Here is a 27725-nt window from a genome sequence, read left to right on the forward strand (position 1 = left end):
TTTCTTTTGGAGCCAGCCCACGTGCTCCTGTCTGGACTGAGCATGCTCCTGGCCGGCTCCCCAGCTGTCATCTTGGGATCCCACTCCTTGTCATCCTGAGGATTCCTTTTCCTTTTCTCGGTCGGATCACATGTTATCTTTCTTGGTTGACTCCATTGCTTTGATGGAGCACATCTTCGGTGCCTTCCTAAAACTAGGTGTGGGGAAAGCAAAATGTTTGAGACCCTGAATGCCAGAAGATGTTGGTATTCTGTCCTCACAGGTAGAATACCTGCTAGTTGGCTTGGGTGGGAATGAATTTCCCCTTGGAATTTTGAAGACCATAATCAATTGTCTTCTGATTCCTAGTATTTTTTTTTTTTAAGTTTAATGCCATTCTAATAACCAGTCCTTTATTTTAGAAAGTTTGTAGGATGATCTCTTTGTCCTCACTGTCCTAAAGTTTGTAGTCATTAGCCTTGGTGAGATTTTTTTTTTTAAATGAATTGTGCTAGGTACCTGGCCCTTTACTATGGAATGTGTTCCCTTCAGTCCTGGGATATTTTCTTGAATTATTTTATTTATGATATTTTTCCACTGTTGTTTTCTCTCTCCTTTTTGGGTTTCCTATTATTCAAATGTGAGATCTCCAACCTAGCCCTCTAATTTTCTCCCCTTTTCTTTCCTATATTTCTTTTTCTTTTTTGAGAGGTTCTACTTTGACAGATTTCCTCAATCTTAACTTCTGATGCTTTTTATTGACTTGTTCATGTCTATTATTATGTTTTAAAATTCCTAAGAACTTTTTTCTTTCAGTGTTCCTTTTTAAAAAGATTATCAGACCCTGTTAAAGTTTAATCAGTTGTCCCAGTAATGTCCCCGATAGTGAAAGTAGCCAGTCCATTATCATGTGTTGCATTTAGATGATGTGCTTTAAGGCCCTTCCTGGAACAGTTCCCCAGCCTTGATGTTTTTCATTATTTCATTAATGATGTTTATCATTATGATGAATTCAATGATTCTGTAAGGTGTCCCCCTATGCGGGTGCTTCCAGTTGTACGTACATCTTTGGGAGGAATATCACAGAAGAGATGCTGGAACCTCTGGCATCCTGGCAGGTGGCTCCTGATTTCGGTCGTGCTGTCACTGACAGTGCTCATCAGATCACCTGATTAGCATGCTCCACCGAGCTTCTCCACTATACGGTTACTCTTTTCCTCTTTGTGTAAGTATTTTGGGGGCAGAAGTGCTTTGGAACTATGTAAATATTCCATTACTCATCAAACTTTATGTATGTCTGTACGCTTGTGTTTGTTTCAACATGGACTCAGTTTCCTATTTAATTCAATAGGTTATAGTCTATTCCTTATTCTAATGCTACAGTTTTCCTTGATTTGGCCAGTGGGGGTCCCATAAGTTTAGTTACTATTGTTCAAATGATTGATAATGACTGTGATTAGGTAAGGTGTTCATTTGAGGGCAAGAAGGGGCAGAGATGTTTCAAGAGCACACAATCTTTCACGTATCTTGGCACCTTGGTGAGGAGTTTCCAGTGCACTTAGTGTTTTATGTATCTTGGCACCTTGGTGAGGCGTTCCAAGAGCACACGATCTTTTGTGTATTTTGGCACCTCAGCCACAAGTTTGAAGAACACACAATCTTTTACATACGTGGCACCTTGGTGAGGAGTTTGAAGAGTACAGTCTTTTTTTTTTTTTAAGGTTTACTTATTTATTTCTCCATCCTCCCTCCATTGTCTGCTCTGTGTCCTTTCACTGTGTGTTCTTCTGTGTCTGATTGTTTTCTTATTAGGCGGCTGGGGAACTGATTCTGGAGTAGGAGAGAGGTGATCATTCTCTTGTGCCACCTCAGCATCCTGGTCTGTTGCGTCTCTTATTGTCTCTCCTCTGTGTCTCTCTTGGTTGCGTCATCTTGCGGCACCAACTCTCCGTGTGGGTCAGTATTCCTGTGGGGGGCAGCACTCTGTGTGGGCCAGCCATATGGCCAGCTTGCCTTCACTAGGAGGCCCTGGGTATCAAACCCTGGACCTCCTATATGGTAGATGGGAGCCCAATTGCTTGAGCCACATCCGTTTCCATACACAGTCTTTTGTATGTCTTTAAACTTATCAGTAACTCTAAAGTCTGTTCATGAGAAGATTTTTTTACTTACTTTTCATGTATTTGCTTTTTAAAAGTTGCCTCTCAGGATGGATGGCCTCTCTTGGCTCTGATGAGTGACTGTGAATGTGAGCCATGTTTCTGGTTTTTTGGTGTTGCTGTGTGTGATTTCTCTGTGGTTCGATTTTGTTTTGTTAAAGTGTGTCTGGGAGTTTGGTTTTTGCTTGAGATTGGGCAGGTGCTGGTAGCATCACGGTGGAGCTTGCGAGTGAGATCGGGAGTCTCCAAGGACACACCTCATATCCATGTGCGGCCAGGCCCAGTGCACGCCCCACATGCACACATGCACACACACACACACTTGCACACTCACCCACTCACACCCAGGCAGCTCCTCGGGCTGTGATCTTTCCTTCAGGCCCTCAAGTGGCCAAAACCATTTGGGCATGTAATACATACAAATTACTCTCAAATGTTTGGAAAACAGATAGAAATATAGAATGATATGGCAAATGTGGCAAAATGTTAAAAGTCGGTGGAGCTGGGTATCTGCATGCAGGGTGCATGGTTTTATATTATTTTTGCAGCTACATTGATTGTCCGACTGAATGCATTTCAAAGTAAAAGTTAAAACAAGGAACTCTTGTGCATTCCTGGAAGGACCCTCTCAAGCCCACCCTCATGCAGGCCAGAGGCTTGGACTTGCCGGCTGGATGCAGGCTCCCCAGCTGCTTCTTCAGGCTGCCCCCCACTCCATTGGCCTCTGCCTTGGAGGACCCGGGAGCCATCACCAGCCAGCAGCAGGGAGCCCACCCAGCACCCCAATCTTGGAGGGTGAACACAGTTCTCCACTGAGAGGAACCAGGACCAGAGCAGGAAAAGTAAAACATGAGCTTCTGGCATCTTACTGCTAGAAAGTAAGGAAGGCCTTGATGAATCAAGGGAATCTATCAAAATGACGAAGAGTATGTTCCTTTTTTTTTTTTTTATAACATCCTTTCTTATCTGTCAGGGATAATGTCTCCTGTCTCCAGTGATGTTAATGACAGCTTCTAAGTTTTCTTCTCCCTGCATACCATTTATAAAATGACATGTTTTGTTTATTTGGTCTGCCTGCCCTATTAGATGGCTTCCCAAAAGTCTGGTGATGATTGGCTGTCTGATTATATAAGAAGCGTCTTTGATTGTACCTGGGCAAGTCTTGTCAAATGTTATCTTAATTCTGGGGCAGCGGTTTTTAACCTGGTGTTTGGGTCCATAAGTGTTGGGGGATCCGTGAACTTGAATTGGAAAAAAAAATGCGTCTTTATTTTCATTTAACCATTTTGAGGAATTTAGCACTTTCCTCAAGTGTAGAAATAGGCAGCAGGGCACAGTAGTAATATTAGCTGTACTTGTGACTTTGTTACCAGTAAGGATCAGATATTGGCATTTGAGATTAGTTTTGGAAGATATCTCGAAATAGTATTTGTGTTCATCAAAACTTAAAAATTACTGTATTTATGATAGCTGTTTGATTTTGCTATTTAATGCATTTATTTAGAAGTGCTTCTATTACGATAGTTCAACTTTTAATATTAGCTACGCTAATATCATTGTTTTTCTTTGTAAGTCTATATATTTTATTTTATGCATTTAAAGTCACTTTCTGGGCTCTCTCTTGGGCTAAGCCTACAGAATCTGTTCTCAGAAACAGAACCTTGGGCTGGTCAAAGTCATAAAGCAGTAGGTACACTCCCTCAGTCCTCCCATTTTCCATACCTTCAGTCCATGCTCAGCTGAGCCTGGGAGCAAAGACCTTTGTTTCACCCTCTAGGGGGAGCTCACCCCCCAGCTTTCTGCCCTTCGGGGACCAGCAGTCCACACCAGCGGGGCCGTGGGGGAGGGGCCTGGCTGCTCAAAGACACTGTCCCTTAATGCTCCTGTTTCCAGCCCCAGCTCTCACCCAGACCCCGGGGCCACTCAGGGGCACCAGGTCCTGAGCCCATGGAGGGTTCTGGCACCTTGCCTCTCGACTGCGCCCATTCCACCCTAGGATTCCAGCATCCCCCACTCCTCCGTCTATGGCTCCAACTCTGCAATTTTGAAGCTCTTGTCCCTTTCTTTTTTCTGTCTTTGAGGGCTCATGCCTGGAAAATAATCCCCGTCTGCTATTTTAGTGGCCTGATGAAAGCTGCAATCTGGTGTTCATTCCACTCTCTTTAACTGAAACTTGTTCTGACTTTTTCAGGCATTTTCAAATATATGACGAGGTGTTCTTAGCATCGTGAACTAATTGTTATTTCCTTTTAATTGGCAAAACTTAATTTTGGGGCCATCAGACAACATTAGAGGAAGAGTGTCCTACGTTTTTTAGGCAGTGAAGGGCAGCCGATTTTAGGTCAGACGTAGGTTTGAAAGTCTTCCCCGGTGGGCAGTGTGACCTAGCCCCGGGTGGTCTAGCCTCCCTGTTTAGGGCCACACTTCCCACCTAGCAGAGATCTGGCAGTGGTTATATCTGACATAGGATAAACCCGCCAAGGCTCTGGAAGAGCGCCTCACCTGCGAAGGGCGTTAATACGACGGCGTCGGCTCGTCGTTGCTGCCCCTCGGGTGCCGTCTGGTCTGGGCCTGGGTGCTGGAGAGGTCAGCGCACTTAGGGGGAAAGGAGTGGCCGCAGGCCCGCTCCCGCTGCAGAGCTGAGCTCCTGTGTTTGGAGGGCTCAGCAGAGGGGATGCTAGGGGATGGCCCGGGTTTCGGGAACCCTGGAAGCCTTGGCGCCTTCACGTGCCCCGTGCTCCCCGGGACCGCCCGGAACCTGGGCTCTGGGCCGCGCGGGGTGGCCCTCGAGACACCCGAGGGCGGCGCCTGTGCCCCGGCGGGCAGGCTCGTTCGCCGCACATTCTGCCGCGACATTCGGGAATTCGAGGGCTTGTTCCGCACGGGCCCCTCGCCCCCCGCGGCGGAGACCCTTCCGCTGCTCCTCTTGCATCCGACACGACACGCAGACCCGACCGCCGCCTGCGGGGGCAGACGAGCGTCCTACATTCCCAGCAGCCGGGCTGCGTTGGGGGCGTCCCCTCAGCCCTTCAAAATGCCCTCCCGGTTCCGAGGCCGAGGCCGCCGCAGCCCCTCGGCTGCCCCGACTTTGCCGCCCTCCGTGGCGTGCCTCGGCCCTGCCAGCCCGCCCTGCGCCTGCGGCGCTGGCGTCGCTCCCTTCTCGAGACCCCGCAGGGTCTCCGCGCTCCCGTCTGCCGGCCCGGCCAGACTCCCCGGTCCACCTGCAGGCCCCACTGGGACCCCGATTTCCGTGGGCTGCGGAGTCTCCTGACTGTCTCAACACCAGCTCTGGACCCTCCAGACATGGCAATGGCTTGATGCTAATTTAGAAACTGTGAAGCCATTAAATGTGATTCCATGGTAATTTGTCAATATAATTTAATAACCGGGGGAAATGGAAGGCTTTTGCTTGTTATAATTTCCTCCACATCTGCCAGCTTTCCTTGTCTGCCATGGGGAGACAAAGACATCTGAGGACGAGAGTGACTTTTAATTCTACGTGGGGCCGTAAATCGATACACATTTATTATTCAGCCAGCACCAGCATTTCCCTAGGTAATAGTATAACACATGTAGCGTCAGAATGGTTTGAAATTTGTCCTCATTAGGAAGGCAAAGGACGCCTTTTTGCAAGCATAAGCAAGCGAGCCTCCATATCCCCCACTCGCTGTCCCCAAAAAGGGCAGTGCTGGCCTTGGCGGGAAGAAGTGGGGTGAATATCCAGAAGTGGCCTCTGCCTGGTATCAGTGGCCTGGGGTCACTGCTCCAGGAATTGCAACTGCTGGTGTTGTCCATGATAAGAGGTAAACATAAAACAAAGTAGGAGGCGATGGCTGATACTGCAGAGAAAAACACAGTTCCCTCCTGCAAACGGTTGTCCTCTGAGCACCATGGTGAATAAAAATGATTCCAGATGAGACTGTATGGAAAAGTGGAGCGGTGGCAGGAGGACAGAGAAATGTAGTGCCCTAGTGACAGAAACTGCTGCTGGCTGCCAGCCAGCTCAAAATGGGGCTCGTCCATTTTACGTTTCCATGTGAATCCGTCAGAAGATGGAATTTGATTTACAGGTGTTTTGCTCACACCCTGTCTCTATTTTGGCACACATGGTATCAGGTGGGAGAAATGGGGAGAGAAGGTGGGCATCGTATTTAGCCCAGCAAGTTCAAGTTGTTGGAAAGTGTCACTGAGATATCTGGCCAGCTGAGGTCCTGGACAGTGATTGGACCTTCCTTCTTAGAGGCTACTTGTACATCCCGTGAGAGTGAATCTACCAATGGGCCATGACCAGGAAACTCTGACTCTGACATCAGCAATAATCAGACCCCAAAACTCGGCCCTGCTACCTGCAGTACTTGCTCTGGCCGCTGTGTATGGTAAGCATCCCCGGGGGTCAAACCACAAGCCCTGTAACCACTGAACAGCCAGGAGTTGGTCAACAACTGATCATTTTCCTAATTTTTGCCCCCGCTGCCAACTTTTAGGACCAAAAAGAGAAAACCAAATATGCTCCCCTACCGAATCACACAGGCCCACGTCTAGTTAGGCCCCTCTGGCTTCTCGTCCAGCCACCTCCAATCAGGGCACCCCTGCAAAACTTCCCTTTTTGTCACTGTAAAGCTTTCCCACTCCCCTGCCTGCTTTGAGTCTACCAAATGCCTGTGATGGTGGTTAACTCCCTTGCTATAGCAAGCTCGGGATAAGGAGCCTTTGTACTCTTTTGGGTGTTCTTTGTTTTTTCCCCCACAATCAGAGTGGGAGAAGTTGTTCTAGCAACTCCTCTACCTGAGCTCATTTCATTTTGATAGTTTGACCTGGGATAGGCAGATGGTTTCCTAAGTAAGGAAGGGGATTAGAACCATCAGTTTCCCTCCTCATTCCTCACTAGTTATCTCTTCATTGGGAACCCAAGTAAGAAAGCCTGGGATCGGCAGGAGGTATTTATATTAAATTATTTTTTAAAAACCCAAAAACTTACAGGGAGAACTGTGAAAGTAATTGCTAGAATAAGACTCAGTGACAATAAAGAAAAAACAGAGACCTACAATAATATGGATGAAACTCAAAAACATTATGTGGACAGTAGAAGCCAGACAAAAAAGTATAGACTGTCTGGTTGCATTGATAGAAAATTCAAGAATGGACTGAATTAACTCAGTTGTTGCAGGGCAGTGAGGAGAGGGTTAAATTACTGGAAAGGGGCAAAAGGAAACTTTCTGGGGTCATGGAAATGTTCTGTATTTTGTTTGGGGGTGGTGGTGGTTACACAAGTAAGTATAATTGACAGCTTTCATCAAACTGAACGTCTAAAGCCTGTACATTTAATTGTATGTTAATTATGCCTCAATTAAAAAATACATAGCAATTTAAAAAACTAAGCCCTAGGTGCATTTCGATGGCAGGTGCATTTTAGTTCATCCACGGTGAATTTTAGCGCTGTGATTTGCTGAACTCAAGGTCCAATCTGCTTGCCTAACTACTTTTTGACTCCTTGCCAAGTCATAATCTCTAGCTGTTCCTGTCCTGCACTCTTGTCTAGACCACTATGTCGCCATTTACTGCTTCATCTCAAGTTCAGAGGAAATAACCTACTTGTTTCTAAATCAGCATTCTCCAATAAAACTTCCTGTGATGGTGGAAATGTTCTCTATTTGTCTTCTCCAGTATGGTAGCCAATTGCCAGAGGCACCTTTGAAATGTGCCCAGTCAAATGAGGAACTGGATCTTAAGTTAATTTTAAATAGTCACAGGTGAGTTTCAGTTTGAACAGTACTTTATTAAAAAAACAAACAAACAAAAAAGATGGGGATCAGGGGATGCCTCACTGGGCAGGTAACATTTGAGCAGAGATGGGACCCAGGAGAGGGAGAGGGCCCTGTGGATGTGTGGAGCTCCAGGCTGGGGAATGGCTCTGCGAGGCCCTGAGCTAGGAGGCACCTCTCATGTTGAGGAGTGGGAAGGCAGCCAGGGTGTCTGGGACAGAGTGAAGGAAGGGGCGACTGGTCAGGGGTAAGGCTGAGGGGTCAGCTCAACCTGAGCTGGCCTTATTGGGGTTAGCTCTTCAGAGAGGAGCTGGATGAGATCATGGTCGTATCACTGTATATCAGGTCACAGGGACCTTTATCCACTAGGTCAGCAGACTGTGTGTGGCAATGGAGGGGCCCTGCCTTCCACTGGAGAAAAGCTGACCAGGGCATCTCCTGAGCTAGTGTAAAGTAACAAACCATATACCCCAGCACTAGGAGCCTCACCCAAATTAGTCTGGCCACTTGCTAAGTAGCCCTGTGAATTTCAACGACATTCCAGCCGGAGCAGAGAATTAGGAGAGGAGTGTCCCAGGTGTTGGGGTTCCGGGCTGCCGAGGCAGAGGTGGAGGAGCTTTGGGAGCCCGAGCTTGGAACACAGCCTTGCCACCAGCTCTCTGCTGCCTTTGGGGGAGTCGCCTCCCCTCCGGGAGCGGCAGTTTCCTCACCTGCAGCATGATGGTGCTGGATTAGCAGGTCTCAAAGCCCTTTTCTGACTCAGAGGTCTTAAGGCTGCCTCATGTTTATTCAGAAGGGATGCCCCCTTCCCTGGTGTATGCCAGATTTGAAGGGCTGGAAGTGCCACCGGGGGCCTGGGCGTGTGTGTCTCCATGACGCATTCTAAGGTAAGACAGGAATGGTCTTGGTGTAGACACAAAGGTGTGTAGTGGAAAGCTCTTTGCACCTGGGCACAGGTAGGGTGAAGGTGGGTCCGTCAGGTGGAATGCCTCTATGGGTGATTTGTTCCGTGAAGCTGGAAAATTACAGAACTAAGGCATTACTAGCTCTTGGGAAAGATACTCCACTCTGATGGATGGGAGTATCTGGAAGGTAGGAGACCTGTTGGGAGCAGGCTGAGGTGGCGTCTCCATAAGCTTTCCAGAAGTTTGGGTTGGAAGATGGAAAGGGTAGGGAGAGCTCCTCAACCCAAGGCTCTGGGTCCCTGGCAGTGAGTGTGGGGAGGGCAGGAGCCAAGCCTTGCCCAGTCTCAGCTCAGTTCCGGTATCTTGGAGTGACACTGTGACCATGAAGGTCTGTCCAACCCAGGGCCCTTCAGGCTTTCCCAGAAGTTCAGCCTTGCCCTTGCAGTTGTCCTACTTCCTTCCAAAGGTCCATGGAAGAGCTGATAACCATGAAGAGCCCCCCAGGGCAGTGCTTCTTTCCATCCTAAGCTTCCTTCCGGCATTCATTGGATGGTTAGAAAACTAGTCAGCCGGAGTCTTTACCTGAGCCTTTTCTTCTCTGGGTTTCGACACCAGGAATGTCTTTTCCGAAGTAGATCGTTGTGTTGTTTGTTTTCCTTCACAGACCTGAGGTCTTAACACTTAGACCCCTCAGCGTCATCTCTTGCTGCCTCCTCATTAAAAAAAAAATTACTGTGGCAAAATATATGTAACTTAAAGTTTGTCATTTTTTTTTAAGATTTATTTTTATTTATTTCTCTCCCCTTCCCCCTCCCCCAAGTTGTCTGCTCTCTGTGTCCATTTGCTGTGTGTTCTTTTGTGACCGCTTCTATTCTTGTCAGTGGCACGGGAATCTGTGTTTCTTTTTGTTGCGTCATCTTGTTGTCTCAGCTCTCCACGTGTGCGGCGCCATCCCTGGGCAGGCTGCACTTTCTTTCGCGCTGGGGCGGCTCTCCTTATGGGGTGCACTCCTTGCGCGTGGGGCTCCCCTACGCGGGGGACACCCCTGCGTGGCAGGGTGTTCCTTGCGCACATCAGCACTGCACATGGGCCAGCTCCACACGGGACAAGGAGGCCCAGGGTTTGGACCTTGGACCTCCCATGTGGTAGGCAGACACTCTATCCACTGGGCCAAGTCTGCTTCCCAAAGTTTGTAATCTTAAACATTTTTAATGTACAACCCAGGAGCATAAATTATAGTCACAGTGTTGGGCAACAGCATCACTACTATTTATTTCCAAAACATTTTTATTGCCCCAAACAGAAATTCAGGACCCATTAAGTAATAACTCCCCATTCCCGCCCCCATGACCTCTGATCTACTTCAGGCTCTATGGATGTGTCTATTGCAGATAATTCATGTAAGTGGAATCATACAATATTTGCTCTCTTATGTCTGGTTTATCTCACTTAGCATAATGTTTTCAAGGTTCATTCACATTGTTGCATGTATCAGAGTTTTATTTTTTGTGTGTGGCTGAACTGAGTTAGGTTTTTAACCTTATGCCCCTGACTTTTATTAAGGGTCAAGATGACAGAAGGCTAAAGGAATAAACATTTCTGCACCTTCCGTGAACCTCCCTGTAAGAGACTTTTTTGGCTTATTGTGATTTTGATGTTCCTTCTAGTCAATGTAGTAGTTCATCTCACAAATACATCTTTTACGGATTTATTTATTTCTCACCACATTGTTGTTTGCGCTCGCTGTCTGCTCTCTGTGTCTGCTCATTGTCTGCTCGTCCTTGTCTTTTTTTAGGAAGCACCAGGAACCGCACCCAATTGCTTGTGTCACCTCTGCCCCTTGCTCGTTATCTCACAAATAGTTTTGAATGCAGTGGGGATGGGTACCGAGGTGGAGGAGAAGGGAACCCTTCTCCCAGGCAGCTCGCAGTGTAGGAAAGGGGGACAAACAAGGAAATGAGACAAGTGTGAGGACTTTTCCTGGACCAGGGAGAACAGGGTTCTCAGGAGGATGGTCGTCAGGAAACCCTGAACAGAGGGAGGAACACTTGAATAAGTCTAGGAAAAGGAGTACGTGCTTTCCCAGGCAGTGGAAATGTGTCAGTAGGAGATTGCTGAGACTTGACGTCAGCCTGTCTGGATCTGGGTTCCACAACAGCCTCTTGAAGCCTGTTTTAATCGTTGCAATGACTGTAGTGTTTTGTTTTGTTTTTTTTTTAAGATTTTATTTTTATTTATTTAATTCCCCTCCCCTCTCCCAGTTGTCTGTTTTCTGTGTCTTTTTGCTGCGTCTTGTTTCTTTGTCCGCTTCTGTTGTCGTCAGCAGCACGGGGAAGTGTGGGCGGCGCCATTCCTGGGCAGGCTGCACTTTCCTTCGCGCTGGGCGGCTCTCCTTACGGGTGCACTCCTTGCGCGTAGGGCTCCCCTACGCGGGGGACACCCCTGCGTGGCACAGCATTCCTTGCGCGCATCAGCACTGAGCATTGGCCAGCTCCACATGGGTCAAGGAGGCCCGGGGTTTGAACTGCGGACCTACCATGTGGTAGACAGACGCCCTAACCACTGGGCCAAAGTCCGTTTCCCTGACTGTGGTTTTGGGTCTTATTTTTTAGGTGGTACTGGGGATTGAAACCAGGGCCTCGTAGGTAGGAAACAGGCATTCAGCTACATCCTCTCCCTACTGAGAGTTGGTTCTTTATTGTTCGTTTGTTTTTAGGTGGTACCAGGGATTGAACCTGGGACCTTGTAGCAGTTTGATATTATTGATGAATTCCAAAAAGAAATATTGGATTATGTTTGTAAACTGGTCTTTTACTCTGGGCATATTAGAGTGTATTGGAGTCAAAGGTTTTTACGTTTACTTGATTAAGTAACGATTAAGGCTTTGATTGGGCCACATCAGTAGGACACTGAATTCCCATCCCTTGGTGGGCACGGACTCACAGATAAACTGTACCATAGAGAAGGGAGTTGGAGTTTTGAGCTGGAGCCCTAGGAAGTAAGCACACAGAGGAGCTTGATCATGAGGGAAGAGAAGTCCCCAGGAAGAGAGACAAGTCATTCACCTGATGGTTTGCAGCTGCAGAGACCAGAGAATGAGCAGCTGAGCCCAGAGAGAGGCAAGCCCCAGGAAGAGAGGAACCCAGGAAGTCTGAACTCATGCAGATGTCAACAGCAATCTTGCTCCAACACCTGGCAGTACACTGGTGAGGGAAGTAACTTATCCTTCATGACCTGGTAACTGAAAGCTTCTATCCCAAATAAATACCCTTTATAAAAGCCAACAGATTTCTGGTATTTTGTATCAGCACCCCTTTGGCTGACTAATACAGAATTTGGTACCAAGGAGTGGGGAAGTGCTTTTGCAATTACTGAAATGCTGGAACATTTTATAAATGGGTATGGAGTATTTTTTGGGGGAATTGTCAGATGCTTGATAGAAAAGACTGAGACTGCATTGAAGAAACTGTTGATAGGAATATGGACATGAAAGAGACTTTTTATGATGACTTAGAAGTAAATGATGGGAAGTGGTTGTGGCTCAACTGATAGAGCATCTGCCTACCATATGGAGGGTCCAGGGTTCTGTACCCAGGGCCTCCTGACCCATGTGGTGAGCTGGCCCATGTGTAGTGCTGCTGTGTAGGGAGTGCCATGCCATGCAGGGGTGTCCCCCATGTAGGGGAGCTCCACGCGTAAGGAGTGCACCCTGTAAGGAGAGCCGACCCGTGCGATAACAGCGCAGCCCACCCAGAAGTGGTGCCGCATGCATGGAGAGCTGACACAGCAAGATGACACAACAAAAAAGTGACAGTTTCCCAGTCCCACATGACAAGAATCCAAGTGGACACAGAAGAACACACAGCGAATGGACGCAAAGTGCAGACAACGGGGGAGGAGGGGGGAGGGGAGATAAATAAATTTTTAAAAAAAGAAGTAAATGATGAAACTATTGGAAACTGGAGGAAGGCAATTGGTGTTTTAAAGTCTCAGAGAACTTAGCAAGATTAACTCCTGATGTTTTGTGCAAGGAAGAATTTGAAAATGGTGAGCCTGGGCATTTAGCTGAAGAACTTTCCAAAGTAAACCCAGAGAATGTGGCTTGGCTTCTCCTTGCAGCTTGTAGCAAAATGTTAGATGAGAGAAAAACACTGAGAACTGAACTGTTGGGCACAAAGAAAACAGAAACTGTTTCTGGAAGTTCCAAGCCCCAGCAAAGCAAGCTCCCAGATGATATTGCCCCATTTGAGCACTTAACTAAACTTGGAAATTGTAAATCAGGTTTGAAGATGCAGATATTTAGGAAGGACTTGTGGAATGTCTTACTGTCTGATGGCTTGGACTCCTACTTCCTGCATGCTAAACCAATAAGCTTTTTGATAGAGTTGTATGAACAAAACAACTGCCAGCTTGGATTAAAAGGGATATGGAAAGGAGAGATTGAAGGAGAAACCACTTTAAGAGGAAAACTATGGCAACGGAGATCTGAAATGAAGACATCACCTTGGGCCAAGAGAGGAACCCCACCTTTGTGTATAGAGAAGTTGAGTTTGGCCCAGCAGTTGAAGAGGGTGGATGTTCCTGTCTGATGTTCTCAGAGAGTTTTGCCACCCCAGGGTACAGAGAAGGTGGGGCTCATTCCCCAAGAATTAGGGTGGTTAAGGTCAGCATCCCACAGGTCTGAGAGGGGTGGACCTGCCTCCCTGGATTAGGGAAGGCCAGGTGGTCAACTTGTTGCTCTGAGAAGGTTGAGCCTGTTTGCTAAAGGATAGGGGGAATGTTGTCTTCATGTCTCTGTTTTAGGGGGTTTAAGACTCTAACCCAAAGATTGGGTAAGGTGTGGCAATCACCCCAGCACTCTTGGAGGGAGAGGTCTGGAGCTTGGTCAATACCCAGATACTTGATGAGGTGGAACCAAGAAATTGGTTGTTGGGCAAGCATGTGGATGGGGTGGATTCCTGTAAGGGATCAAGGAGAAGAAACCATCATCTTAAGAATGACTCTCAGACTGAAATCGAATGGAGGATGTCCTGCAGGTTTACTGAACTGTAGAGGACTGGGACTCATGTTTCCCTCTCAGTTTCTCCTTATTGTAATGAAAATGTTAATCTTTTGTCTGTCCATTTGTGTTTTGGAAACAGATAAATCGTTTTGTAAGTTTCAGAGGTCTATGGCAGACAGGTCTTTGCCCCAAGACAAACTGTATTACTTTAAATTGATTGAGATATGATTTAGCACTTGCATGGTTACTGATTTAAGGTTTTCTTGAATATTGTAATGCCTTTTTGGAATTCAGAGATTGGAGAGTAGCATTTTGATAGGACTTTGCATTCCAAAAATAGTTACTGGATTATGTTTGTAATCCAGTCTGTACCTGGGTGTGATTGAGTTATGATTAGGTCTTTGATTGGGCCATGTCATTAGGCCACTGAGTCCCCATCCCTTGTTTGGTGGGGACTCACAGATAAAAGACATGGCAAAGGACAGATTTGAGGAGTTTTTGATGTTGGAGTTTGATGCTGAAGCTGTAGCTGGAGCCCCGGGAAGTAAGCTCACAGAGGAAACAGAGGCAAGCCCCAGGAAGAGAGGAACCCTGAGCCCAGGAAGAAGCAAGCCCTGGGAAGAGAGGAACCCTGAACTCAGACAGAAGCAAGCAAGTCCCTGAAAGAGAGGAACCCAGGATGCCTGAACCTTCACAGTCATTTTAGCAACCATCTTGTTCCAACACGTGAAAATAGACTTTGGTGAGGGAAGTAACTTATGCTTTATGGCCTGATATCTGTAATCTCCTACCCCAAATAAATACCCTTTATAAAAACCAACCAGTTTCTGGTATTTTGCATCAGCACCCCTTTGGCTGACTAAAACACATATCAATGAAATCAGTGTTTAGTCCCTTGTGTCGGCCTTTTTTTTGCTTAGCATAATGCTTTTGAAATCCAGCCATGTTTTTAATGAATGTATCAATAGTTTGTTCATTTTAATTGCTAAGGACCATTCCATTGCATGGATATAGCACGATTTGTTTATCCATTCACCAGTGATGGACAGGTAGGTTGTTAACATTTGGATATTATGTAAATAGCACCTAGGAACATTGGGGTACAGGTCTCTGTGTGGACATATGCTTTCACTTCTCTAGGGTAAATACCAAGGAATGGAATTGCTGGGTTTTATGGTAAATCAATATTTAACTTTATAAGGTATGGACAATCTATTTTCCAGAGTGACTGTGCATTTTACATTCCCAGTAGCAGTATATGAAATTTCCAGTTGCTCTACATCCTATCCTCACTTGGTATTAACTGTCTTTTTAATATTAGCCATTCTGATGGTTTTATGGTAGCAACTCGTTGTGGTTTAAATTTGCATTTCTTGGTTGACTAATGGTGTTGGACACCTCTTCCTGTGTTTATTTATACTATTCTTATATCTTCTTTAGTAAGTGTCTGTTCAGATCTTTGTCTCATTTTTTAAATTGAGTCATCTGTTATCTTACTGAGTTTTAGAAATTCTTAATATATTCTATATACAAGTACTTTATCAGATAAGTTTTGTAAATATTTTCTCCCTCTCTGTGGCTTGCTTTCATTTTCTTAACTGTCTTTTAAATAGCAAAAGGTTTTAATTTTGATAAAGTCCAGTTTATCAATTTTTTTTTCTAAAAGGTTAGCACTTTTTTGTCCTAAAAAAATCTCTGCCCAATCAAGGTTATAAACATATTGTCTGACATTTATTTTCTTCTAGAGGTTTTATAGTTTTAGTTCTTTTAGATCTCTAATCCTTCTCAAATTAAAAATTCTCTAGAGTGGGGTAAGAGCAGGGTTCATTTTCTTTCCATATGCATATCCTGTTGATCCAGCACCATTAGTTAAAAAGACTTTTCAGTCTCCATTAGATTGTTTTTGGGTCTTTGCTGAAAACCAAATTTAACTATATATAAAAGTGGATCTATTTCTGGATTTTCTTTTATTTCCCTTTCGATGTCTGTCTTATGGCGACAACAGGTTGTCCTGATTACTGTAGCTTTATTGTAAATCCTGAAATCAGTTAGCGTAAGTCTGCAAATGTTGTTCTTTCTCAGAATTGCTTTGCCTATCCTCAGGCCTTTGTATTTATATTTACCTTTTAGAATCAACTTGCCCAATTTTACTAAAAAACAAAATAAAATAGGCTGCTGGGATTTTGATTGGGGTAGCTTTACATCTAGATCAGTTTGGAGAGAAATGCTATCTTAGCAAGTCAAATATAGTTTTAACTCTCCATGTATTTAAACCTTCTTTAATTTATCTTAACAATATTTCACAATCTTGTATATTTTTAAAAATATCCTAAGTATTTTGTATTTTTATGCTAGCATAAATAGTATTTATGTAAAACGTTAAATTGTTTCTAGCTACACATGAGTTTTATATATTAACTCTGTATCCTGTAACCTTGCTGAACTCACTAATTAGTTATAGAAGAAGGTTTAATTTTAGATTACTGAGAATTTTCTAAATACAAAATGATACAGTCTCAAAAATATTTTTACTTCTCCCTTTCCTAATTGTACACTGGGTGCTACCTCCCATTCAATGTTGAGTAAAAGTGATATAAATGGAAATTAATATCCATTTAATTTAAAAAAATTAAATTTTTTTTCCCAATTTTAAGGGAAATACATTCCTTCCACCTAATCATTTAGTATCAACTGTAGGTTTCTCATAGATATCCTTTCTCACATTGACAAAATTCCTTTTAAAAAAATCTTGAGTGGGCATTTAATTGTGTCAAATTCTTTTTCTGCATCTTACTGAGATGATTACATGGTTTTCTTATTGTGGTTGATATTCTAATGTTTAACCATTTTCATGTTTCCATGATAAACCCACTTGGACATGATGTATTGTCTTTTTTATACTTGACTAGGTTAGATTTGGCAAGACTTTGGTAAGGGTTTTTGCATCTATGGTCATGAGGGCTATTAGTCTATAGTTTTCTTATAACTCCTTTGGGTTGTAGTTAAGGTAAAGCTGCCCTCAGAAAATGAACCAGGAATTGTTCCATCTTCATCTGTTTTCTGGAAATTTGTTTTAGAATGGGTATTATTTCTTCCTTAAATGGTTAGATTTTTGGTAGAATTCAACAGTGAAGTCATCTTGGCCTGAAGCTTTTTATGGAAAGGTTTTTAAGTAAAAATTCAAAATTGTAAATAATTATAGAGCTATTCAGTTTATCTAATTCTTCTCAAGTGAGCTTTGATTTGTCCATTTCATCTAAGTTGTTGAACTTATTGGCATTAAAGTTCGTCACATTATTTCCATATTATCCTTTTTATGTCTGTTTGAGGTGTAGTGATGTTCACTCTCTCATTCCTGATATTGGTAACTTGCATCCTCTCTCATTTTTTCTGGATAGCCCTAGAGGTTGCTTAGTATTATTTATCTTTATCACGAGCCAGGTTTTGGTTTCACTGATTCTTCTTTTTTTGTTTCTTCATTTTCTATGCCATGATTTCTGCTCAATTCTTTATTTCCTTCCTTCTGTTTGCTTTGAATTTAATTTGGTATTCCCTCCATTATTTTTTTAGGAGGAAACTTAGATCATTGATGTTTTATGGCCCAGAATGTGGTCTACCCTGTTGAATGCTCTGTGTACGTTTGAGAAGAATGTTTGCCCTGTTTTTGCTGGTTAAATTGATTGACAGCATTGTTTAAGTCTTCTGTATCCTTACTGATTTTCCCTTTACCTGTGTGACAGTTAGAAGTTCTTTTATGAATCCCAAAAAGCAGAAGAGTCAGTATTTGAACTAATCCATTCCTCTGGGTGTGAGGCCCTTTTGATTGGACTGCGTCAGTGAGGCGTGGCACAGGTTGGGCTTCTGCCCTCTTGCTGAGTCTTATATAAATGAAGACACAGAAGAAGAGACATTCAGGAAAAGAGAGCTCTGCCATTTTGACCTGGCCGTGTGAGGGAGAGAACTTGGGGATTGCTGGCAGCTGAAGCTGAAGCATGAAGCCCCCAAGAGGGTGGGTCCCCGGAGCAGGAGCAGCTCAAGGCTGAAGAGACAAGCCATACCTGATAGTCCACACCTGGACTTGGGAGGAAAAGTAGAGCAGCTGAGACTGAGAGGAGGCCTGGAAAGAGATAAGCCTGATTGCTCACAGTTGACCTCTAGGAGACTGTAGATTCTGGAAGGGAAGGCAGAGACCTCAGCAGAGATCAGCTGCCATGTAGCAGGACATCAGGACCACCGGTAGCTGACATTGGTGAGAAAGCGTCTCTGATGGTGCTTTGGACATTTCATGGCTTTGAGACTATAAGCTTTTACCATGCACTCCCCCTCCCCCAATTCTCATTATAAAAGCCAACCCATTTCTGGTACTTTGCATTGGCAGCCTGGTGGCAACCTAAGACAACTTGTTCTATCAATTACTGCACTAGAAGTATTATAATCTTTAGCAATAATTTTAGATTTGTCTGTACTTTTCTGTTCTATTGGGCAATACTCCTCTGTGTATCATAGTTTTCATGCTTATACAAGTATAGCAGTAGCATACTTTCACACAGGTTAGATGGCTTGGTCAAAGGAGGGATGCATTGGTACTTTTCAGAGAAATTGCCAAATTGTTGTTTATAGAGGTTGGACTGCTTGGCACTGCCAACAGAATTTTATAAGTGCCCTATAGCTTTTATTTATTTATTTTTATTTCTCTCCCCTTCCCTGCCCTGCCCCCCCAGTTATCTGCTCTCTGTGTCCATTTGCTGTGTGTTCTTCTGTGACTGCTTCTATGCTTATCAGCGGCACCAGGAATCTGTTTCTTTTTGTTGTGTCATCTTGTTGTGTCAGCTCTTTGTGTGTGTGGCGCCATTCCTGGGCAGGCTGCACTTTCTTTCGCGCTGGGCGACTCTCCTTACAGGGTGCACTCCTTGCGCGTGGGGCTCTTCTTCGTGGGGGACATCCCTGCACAGCACGGCACTCCTTGTGCGCATCAGCACTGCGCATGGGCCAGCTCCACACGGGTCAAGGAGGCCCAGGGTTTGAACCACGGACCTCCCATGTAGTAGATGGACGCCCTATCCATTGGGCCAAGTCTGCTTCCCCCTAACAAAATGGATTTGTTTTCCATTTCTTTTATGAGCGAGTTTGAGTATCTTTCATATTTACTTTCATTTTAATTTATTTTTCTTTTCTTTTTTTTATTAGAGAAGTTGTAGGTTTACAGAAAATCATGCATAGAATAGAGTACCCACATACCAACATATTATTAACACCTTGCAGTAGTGTGGTGCATTTACTGTAGTTGATTAAAGAATTTTAATATAATTGTACCATTAACTGTAGTTCATGATTTACATTAGGGTTGACTCTTGGTGTTGCACAGTCTAATAACTTGTATATCCTAAAATTTCCCCCTTTTAACCATTTTCAAATATATAACTCAGTCCTCTTAATTATGTTCACAATTTTGTGCTATGAACACCATCTCCATATTTATTGATAAAACTCCAGGTGAAGGGTATTAAAGGAAAAAAAGTCTCTTATTAAAAAAAAAATCTTATTGTGGTAATAATACAACACAAAATTTCCTATTTTCTATTTTAGCCACTTTCAGATCTACAGTTTAGTGGTATTACATTCACAATGAATGTTATGCCACCATCTCCAACCCTCTATTACCAAGACTTTTTCATCACCCCAAACAGAAACTCTGCATCTGTTATGCATGAACTCTCCATTTCCCCTTGCTTCCTGTTCCTGGTAGCCTGTAATCTATTTCTGTGTTTATGAATTTGCATGATCTAGTTGTTTCATGTCAAGGACATCATACAATGTAAATCCTTTTGCGTCTGACTTATTTCACTCAATGTGACACATGATAAAACAGAATTCATCCATGCTGTAGCACGTGTCAGAACTTCACCCCCTCAGATGGTCCATTGTGTATGCACACCATTTTGGTCTATTCTGTGTTGTTGAGCGTTTGAGTTGTTTCTGTCTTTTCGCTATTGTAAATAATGCTGCTATGAACATTCGTGCACAAATATCTTAGGAGTCTCTCCTTTCATTTCTTTTGGAAATATATCTAGAAGTGGGATTGCCGAGTGATATGGTAATTATATTTTAACCGTTTCAATGAACCTGTAAACTGTTTCCAGAGTGGCTAGACTATTTTATGTTCTCACCGACAATGTAGAAGGAGTTCCTATTTTTCTGCATCTCTGCCAACACTTGTTATTTTACATTTAAAAAAAAATTTAAATAGTAGACATACTAGTGCAGGGGTTCTTAACAAGTGGTCTGTGGCCTTGAATTTAAATAAATAAGAAAAAAATCCTGTGGGGACAGGTTGGTGTGGGTGTGATATACTTATTAAATAATACACAGTATAGTGTAGATTAGTACAAGGGGTCTGTGGTTTTCACCTGACTGGCAAAGGGGTCCATGGAATGAAAAGTTAAGAACCCCTGCTGCTCTAGTGGGTGTGAAGTAGCATCTTGTTGGGGTTTTGATTTGCATTTCCCTAATGGCTGATGATGTTGAGTATCTTTTTATGTGCTTACTGGTCATTTGCATATCTTCCTTGGAGAAATTTATTTGGTCCTTTGCCCATTTTTAAAATTGGGTTGTTTGTCATTTTGTTGAATTGTATTTTTTAAATTGTCTTTTGCCCAGGTCTTTTGTCTCTGTTCTATTAGTTTGTTGGTCTTTATCTTATAACTATTCAGGAGCTTTTTATGTATTAAGGAGATTACCTTTGTAGTTGGGGTTTTTTTTTTCATTTTAAATTTTAATTTTTTTTAAATTAAAAAACATTTTCTATTTATTGAAGTATATCATTCATACATGAACATGCATAAACGATAATTGTATGGTAAAGATCGTGAACTTACAAAATAAACAACATCACATGGGGGTCTCATACATCACCCCTCCACCAACTCTTTGCATTGTTGTGAAACGTTTGTTACAAACTATGCAAGAGCATCATCAAAGTATTACTACCACCTATAGTACTTACTTTACATTTGGTATATTTTTCCCCCAACCCATACTATTTTTTTAAAATATATTTTTGTTTCAGATATTGTGAACTTGCAAAACCATCATACAGATGTGTAGATTTCCCGTACAACTCCACACCTGGTGGAACATTTGTTACAGATTTTGAGACCATATCATCAGACTACTACCCCCAATCATGATCCATAGCATATATTTGGCACACTTTTTCCATATACCTCCATCATGTGATAAAGTTTTTCCTGGTTTGTATTTGAATATGACCTTTCCCCAGCATAGGTCTTAATTTAGTCAAATGTATCACTCTTTCATAGCTTTGATATGGTTATAAAAAGGCTTCACCACTACGTGGTGATAAAGGAACTTGCCAGCATGGGTATAGATTATGTAGCATTTACCTTTAATGTACATTCATTCTCAGTTTTTGAGTTAGTGGCTACGTTTCTTAAACTTTTGGACCTGCTTGTCCATCTATTCAGTGAAGGTTCAGCTGTGAGTAATTACAGGAGCCCAGCTGGGTAATACTCAGCAAGGAAGTGGCCATCCCGGTTTTCCCAGAGGCTTTCACGGGCAGTGGTTCCGCCACTCTGCGTCTGTGCCTGCGTCTCTGGGACTTCCGCTTGCCTTGCAGCGAGCATGGAGTGCGAGGGCAGGTGTGGCCACACTTGGAAAGAAGGCAGCGGCAGAGCCTCCCTGAGTGGGTTGCACTTTCTCGTCTCTGCCACGTCTGCTCTGGCTTCCTGCCTCTCGGAGAGGCATCCTCTCGGAAACCTGTTATTGAACTTGGAGTCCTCGTGCCTCGGGCAGGCTGGTGACTGATGTCACTGTGTCACTCTGCGCCTGTGAACAATAGACTGGAGGCAGGGGGGCTGTCTGCGAGGCAGGCAGGGCGCGGGACATCCCGGAGCCTTCCGGGCTCCTGAAAGCCGGTTTGGGAGAGAGAATGGCAGGTCAGCGCCACCTCCGGTCCTCCATGGGTTCATGTCTAGAGGTTCTGTGTGTTTTTCCAGAGGCGGATCCGCACGGCCAGAGTGAACAAAGCCTCGAAGCTCGGGGACCGCCACCGTCTCTTTTCTCCCAGGCGGGATGGCAGTTGTTAACAAATTCTGGGAGCAAAGGATGGTTAGGAGAAATGATCCATGACAGGAGGAACCTGAGTTCCTTGGCTTCTCTACCTTTTAAAAAGTAGATTTTTTTTTTCCTATTAGGGAAGTTTTAAGTTTACTGAAAACTCAGGCAGAAAATACAGCACTTCCACCCCCTCCCCTTTTGGAGCACTGGGCATTAGCCAGGTGTATTTGTTACAATTGATGAAAAAATATTATTATAATTATACTATTACCTATAGCCCATCGTTTCTGTAAGGGTTCATTGTGTTGTGCTGTCCTGTGGATTTTTGTTTTCGAGTTTTATTCCAGTGAAAGGTTCGGGTAAGGGATGGTGGGGAGGGCAGCACACCCCTGTGAGTGTAATTAACGTCCCTGGATTGCACACGGGACTGTGGTTCCAAGGGAGACGTTAGGTCGTGACATGTCGGCTCCACTTCCTTTCCCAGGGCTTATTCAGCGCTTCCTCTGTGCTGGGCACCTTAGGAGGGCGAGTGGCAGCTCTCACCTGAGAGGGCGCCACCCCCGGAGCCGCAGCCGCGGGAGCCGCCTGAGGGGTCCCTGCGACGCCGCCGCCTCTGAGTCTGGCTTTGGACCCGCAGTCACCGAGGAGAGCTGGGCGTGAGGTCGAGCGGGGCGGAGACACCCCGGGACCCCCGAGGCTGGGCTGGAGCCCGTGCCCGACTCTGCAGCCTCCGCCTCGGTGACGCGGGGACCTGCGGAAGAAGCGGGTGTCTTTGCCACGAAACTGTAGGCGCGCCCGGCCCAGGTCTCGGAGAAGCAGAGGGAGGGCTCCGGCGGCAGCTCGGCTGCCCCCTACCCCCCGCCCCCGCCCAGGTGAGCCCGCGGGGCAGCAAAGCACCCCTGCGCAGCAGGCACCTGGCCCTGCGCCGACCTCCGGGAACGGGGGCAGCTGCCTGCCCTTTTCCTCCGCCCGCGGCTCCCTGTGGCCCGCGGAGCTGGCCGGGGCCGCTGGAACGCAGCCCTGTTGGCTTCCGCAAGGGGAATCCATCCTGGCGCCGGTTTGGAGTCGAGGGGTGTGAAATCAGGGCGCGGCGGCGCGGGGCTGCCTCTGGTGGCAGGTGCCCTGGTCGAGGCTTGCTGGCAGTCCCCTGCCCGCCCTGCGCCGCCGCATGCTGCTCACGCTGCCCTCGCTCTGCAAGTGGTTTGTATCTCTGACCAAATCTCCTGTCCTATCCAAGGCCTCTGGCCTCGCCTTACCCAGTGACATCTTCAACGAGCCTATTCACACATGAGTTCTCGCTCGCAGTCCCGAGCTTAGGACTTGGACACATCTTTCTGGGAAACACGATGCCATCCATAGCCCAGCTGTGACTCAGAACCACCTGGGAAGGGAATCTGGAGACGGTAGCTCTTGCTGAGCTATGTTGTAGTAGGTCTGTTATTTTTTTTTTCCATTTCACTGATGGGGAAATAGAGGGAGCAGGAAAGAGGGATTCTGTGACTTGCTCCGAGTCCCGCGGCTATGGCGTGGGGCTCCGACTTCGAGGCTCGTCACCACGCGGTGCTTCTCCTTTGGTACTGTGTCAGTACTCCGTCCCCCTTTTCTTCTGGGGGTTGGACCTCAGAAGCACCTGGTCCTTGCAGAGCTCCTCTGAGGTCAGCCCTCAAAGGATGGTCCTTGACACCCCTTCCCACTTGATAAGCCACCCCAGATCTCGTCTTGAGTTAGGCCTTACTCTCTCTTGAGTTGCTTTTCATTTCACCACGCATTCCTTTTTCCTAGGTGGTACGTTCCCTACGTTTCTTCTACAGAAATGCTTATTGTACTTTGTCCAGGGCTCCGCGTTAGCACCCAGTGTGGCCCTGCTGAGTTAGTGTGTGGGCAGCGTGTCTGGGCCATTGAACGTTTATTGCACATCAGCTCCTTGTCAGGTGCTGCAGGTCGCACTGAGGTTGGAGAGAGGGAGCATGTTTCACAGGGGGTGGAGGAGTCTGGATTTGAGCTAGGTCTGGCTGCGCCGCACTGCCGGATGAAGCAGCAAGCTCCCGAGTTAGTGTACTCCCCAGGAGAGGCCCACCCAAGCCACAGCTGGCTCTTCTCAAGATGCATCGGGAGGTGGGGCCACCCCAGCCCTTTCTCCTCGAGACCTAGAAGGGCTGAGCACAGACTTCTTCCTCCATCTCTGGAAATTTAGGACCGATGGGTTTGTACATTAGAGAGATGGAAGGAAGCCAGAAAGGCTGCAGGTGTGGGATGAGCAAAGCAAGAATTCAGCCCCAGAACTTGGGCCCCAAAGTACTTGACTTCATTGGCTGCTTCGGTCTCCCCACTGCTGCTTTCGCACGGTCCCCTCAGCACCGGGACCATGTGGGTGTGTGATTCCTTAACCAGGCTCACGTTATATTCTGAGTGCTGCTGCCCCGTAATGGGGCGGAGTCTTGGCGGAGGGAGCTTTGGTTTGGGGTTGCTGCCCTCCGATGGCCCTTACTGTGTATCCTCACATGCAGCAGGGGACGAGGATGTGCCACATATCCGGATTTGGCAGTCCTTGCCAATAATTTGAGGATGTGACACTCTTTTGAAAAAATTTTTGAAAAAATTATTTTCTGAATTTGAAATTAAAAAAAAAATTTTATATTGGAAATAATTTTAGAGTTACAGAGATAGGACAGAGAATTCCTGCCCTGGATTTCCCCAGATTTTCCTCCAGTGTCCTTTTTCTGTGCCAGGATCCCGACTAGGATTCCAGGTTGCTTTTTAGGTCTCCTTAGTCTCCAGGCTGGGACAGTTTCTTGGTCACAAAGTCCAGCCCCCACTCAAGAGGAGGGGAATTATGCTCTACCGCCTGGAGGTGGGAGTAGCAAGGAATTGGTGAAAGTATGTTAAAGCCACTGCAGAAGTTAGTGAGTGTCTGGACAGAGGTACCTGGAGGCTCTGCAGATGCCTGTGTCCAGTGAGGCGAATTTTCAGGTGCCTTTTTCCATTTTGGACTCAGGAAACTTGTCTCCCCCTTCCCAGTTTGCCGTCACTAGTTGGTAAATTTAAATAATAAAATGCGTAAGGAATTCTGTTTCTTTGCATCTCTGTCACGCTTTGTCAGATTTCTGCTGACAGTGCATTTTAATACTGGAGAATGGAGGCTGTCTCATGGGAGTGGGGTGGATGGGAGCTCAGAGCTGAAGAGTTGCTTCCTTAGAAGTTTGTGGCCCTGCACCCTACTGTCAGGAGGTGGTGGTGCTTGTTTTTGTATAATTGACTCACTCATTTGCTTGCAAAGGTGAAGTCACAATTTATGGAGAGTGTTAAAAATGGCAATAGCAGACTATATAATATATATATATTTAGACTCCCTTTTCCCTACTTTGAAAGCTCTGTTTGAACTCCTGATTGTCTTGTGTGAATTCAAGGAAAAGATATGGTCACACGTATCTTTGGTCTTAATGGCCTTGTGGTTAATGGCCTTGTGGCTGTGGCTCCATCAGTTGGACTCCCGTCTACCATATGGGGGGCCCTGGGTTCGTGTCCCGGGGCCTCCTTGAGAAGGCAGGCTCGCCTGCACACTGCAGAGCACCGCCTGGCCCGCAAGCACCGTGAGGAGCCAACTCAGCAAGGTGACGCAACAACAACAAAAAAGGGAGACAAGCAAAAACACAGAGACGCATGTAGCGAATGGACACAGAGAGCAGGCAGCAAGCAAGCCGCAAGGGGGGATAAAAAAATAAAAAATAGAGACACACAGAGGAATGCACAGCGAATGGACCCAGAGAGCAGACACACGCAAAAAAACCCACAAAGTGGGGGGGGGGGGGTTAAAAAAAATTCACTGGGCTCGGAATTGAAAGATTCTTTGGTCAATGGGATACTTCTGTGTTCCAAAATTCTCCTTCAACTTCTCTGTGGAAAGTACACAGAAAGCACTTTGCTCTTGGCATTCTGATCAACTCTGTTATGGATCAATGATTGCCAGTCATTTAGCAAAATAGTGGGAAGGTAAAGCTACTACGGAAAAAGAAATACATAATGGGTTTCCACGTATAAATCCAGATTATCTATTTTTGACCATCTTTTCTAATCTTCAGTGGCACAGATAACTGAAAGAAGGCAATAAACTCCTCCTTGGTTGCAGCGTACCAGACTGATTATTTGTACTTGGAACAAAGCTGGTCTTTGAGGAAAGTGGTTTGCAGATCTGTTCCAGCAGGAGGTGAATTGTTGAAATCTGTATCTGTCTCTTCCAGGACGATTTCCTGTTCAGTGTCTCCATTTTAAGTGGGATCCTTTGCAGCATCCTGGCCGTGTTGAAGTTTATGTTGGGGAAAGTTCTGACCAGCAGAGCGCTCATCACAGATGGTGAGTACGGCCATGTGGCTGACCTTTGGGGGCTGAGCTTGCAGCGAGGGAAGGTGTGGTTTGAGTCACTTATAGTTGCTTGTCTTTCAGGAGAGCTCGACACTTTGGAATCCATTCCTCACCGCCTCTCTCTCCCAAGCTTCTTTAAAGATTCTTAGTATTCCTACATCAGGGCAGATGTCTTGCACCCTGGACATGTAATAAACTCTTCATAAATCACGCCTCCCTGACCTCCTCAAAGGAAGGCTTGGGGCTCCCTCTTAGCTGTGAAGCACAAAGGGATTCGTGGAGTTTTAGATTTTATGGGCGTGATTCCAAATAAAAAGTCAGGATCGTTTCTGGATTCTATAAATGCGTGCCTTATAAATTCTTCATGCTCATTGCCCCCTCCAGCCGACGAGGTGCTCACTTGAGAGCTCGAGCTGCCATTGCCAGGGCACCCTAGCTGGGAAAAAGAGCCGCGAGTTCTCTGCCTAAAGCGCAAACCTGCCAGGAAAGCCCTCACGCTGCCCTTTGAGTCGGGAGGCGCTTCCTACGCGGGCATTCGGAATGAGAGCCAGAAAGGCTGTGGGAAGCAGGAAAAGCATTTCAGGCTCCAAATGAGCAGGGACAGAGAAGAAAGAAATTTGGCCAGTAGGACCCCCTGGCTGCTTGGCTTTCCTCATTCCTGGGCATGTGAAGCGTCAAGGAGGTAAAGGGTCCTGCCCTGGGGGGTGGAAGATGAAGGGCTAAAAGCTGGAGGTGGGTAGGTGGGGGACTGTGCATAAAAAAGAATAGAAAGAGTTGTGAATTTTTTAAGAAGCACCCCCCACCCCCACCCTCACCCTCGAGGTCCTCTGCTATGTAAGGTAACACGGGTGTAGACCGGGTGGGCGGCTGCTGCTGTGAACGGGGGTGGGGGTGGCCGTGCAGCGGGCTCTTCGTCCCCAAGCGGTGGAGCACAGAGACTCAGCGCAGGCCCCCACTCCTCGTCCCGCCCCCCGCGATGCTCCGGGGGGTGTGGAACCGGGGCTTTCCCCCAGTGGGGCAGGCGGGCAGGAGGTAAGAGTGACGCTTCCACCATGGGGACAGCCGCAGGTCCGAGGATTGGCAGGGTGGGCAGAGCTGGTGGCAGATACACTGGCTGGTTGGGGGCACGGGGTGGAAGCGGCTGCAGGCCCCCTGATGGGTGGAGCCAGTCCCTGTGCCCCCCGCCCTCTCCCGCACCCGCTGCCGAGTCTGCAGCTCCGCCTCCCACCTCGGCCGCCCTGGCGGTGGCATCGCCTGCGTGTGTGCATGCAGCTTGGAGTCCCTCTGAGCATGCCTCAAGAAGTCGGGGTTTCCATGACCCGACAGCCTGACTCCAAAACCGGGGGATCCCAGGCGCAGCTCGGTTGACCACACTGGACTGGCAGCATCAGAGCTGCGTGGGGTGTTTATTAAAATAAAGATTGCTGGGCCTCGTCCCAGAAGATTCTGATTCCTGGGGTTTGAAATGGGGCCTGGGATTGAA

The 27725-nt window shown here is 46.1% G+C and overlaps 1 protein-coding gene across 1 annotated transcript in view; it reads left to right on the plus strand.

The window, feature by feature from the left end:
• Positions 1 to 27725, plus strand: part of TMEM163 (transmembrane protein 163) — a 275356-nt gene that overhangs the window by 237616 nt on the left and 10015 nt on the right. Inside the window, exon 6 of the mRNA XM_004480181.5 lies at positions 26122 to 26233. Coding sequence (XP_004480238.2) covers positions 26122 to 26233 — 112 coding nt within the window. The remainder of the gene's footprint in view (positions 1 to 26121; positions 26234 to 27725) is intronic.

This window comes from Dasypus novemcinctus, chromosome 7 (genome assembly GCF_030445035.2).
Source record: "Dasypus novemcinctus isolate mDasNov1 chromosome 7, mDasNov1.1.hap2, whole genome shotgun sequence".
NCBI classification, from domain to species: domain Eukaryota; kingdom Metazoa; phylum Chordata; class Mammalia; order Cingulata; family Dasypodidae; genus Dasypus; species Dasypus novemcinctus.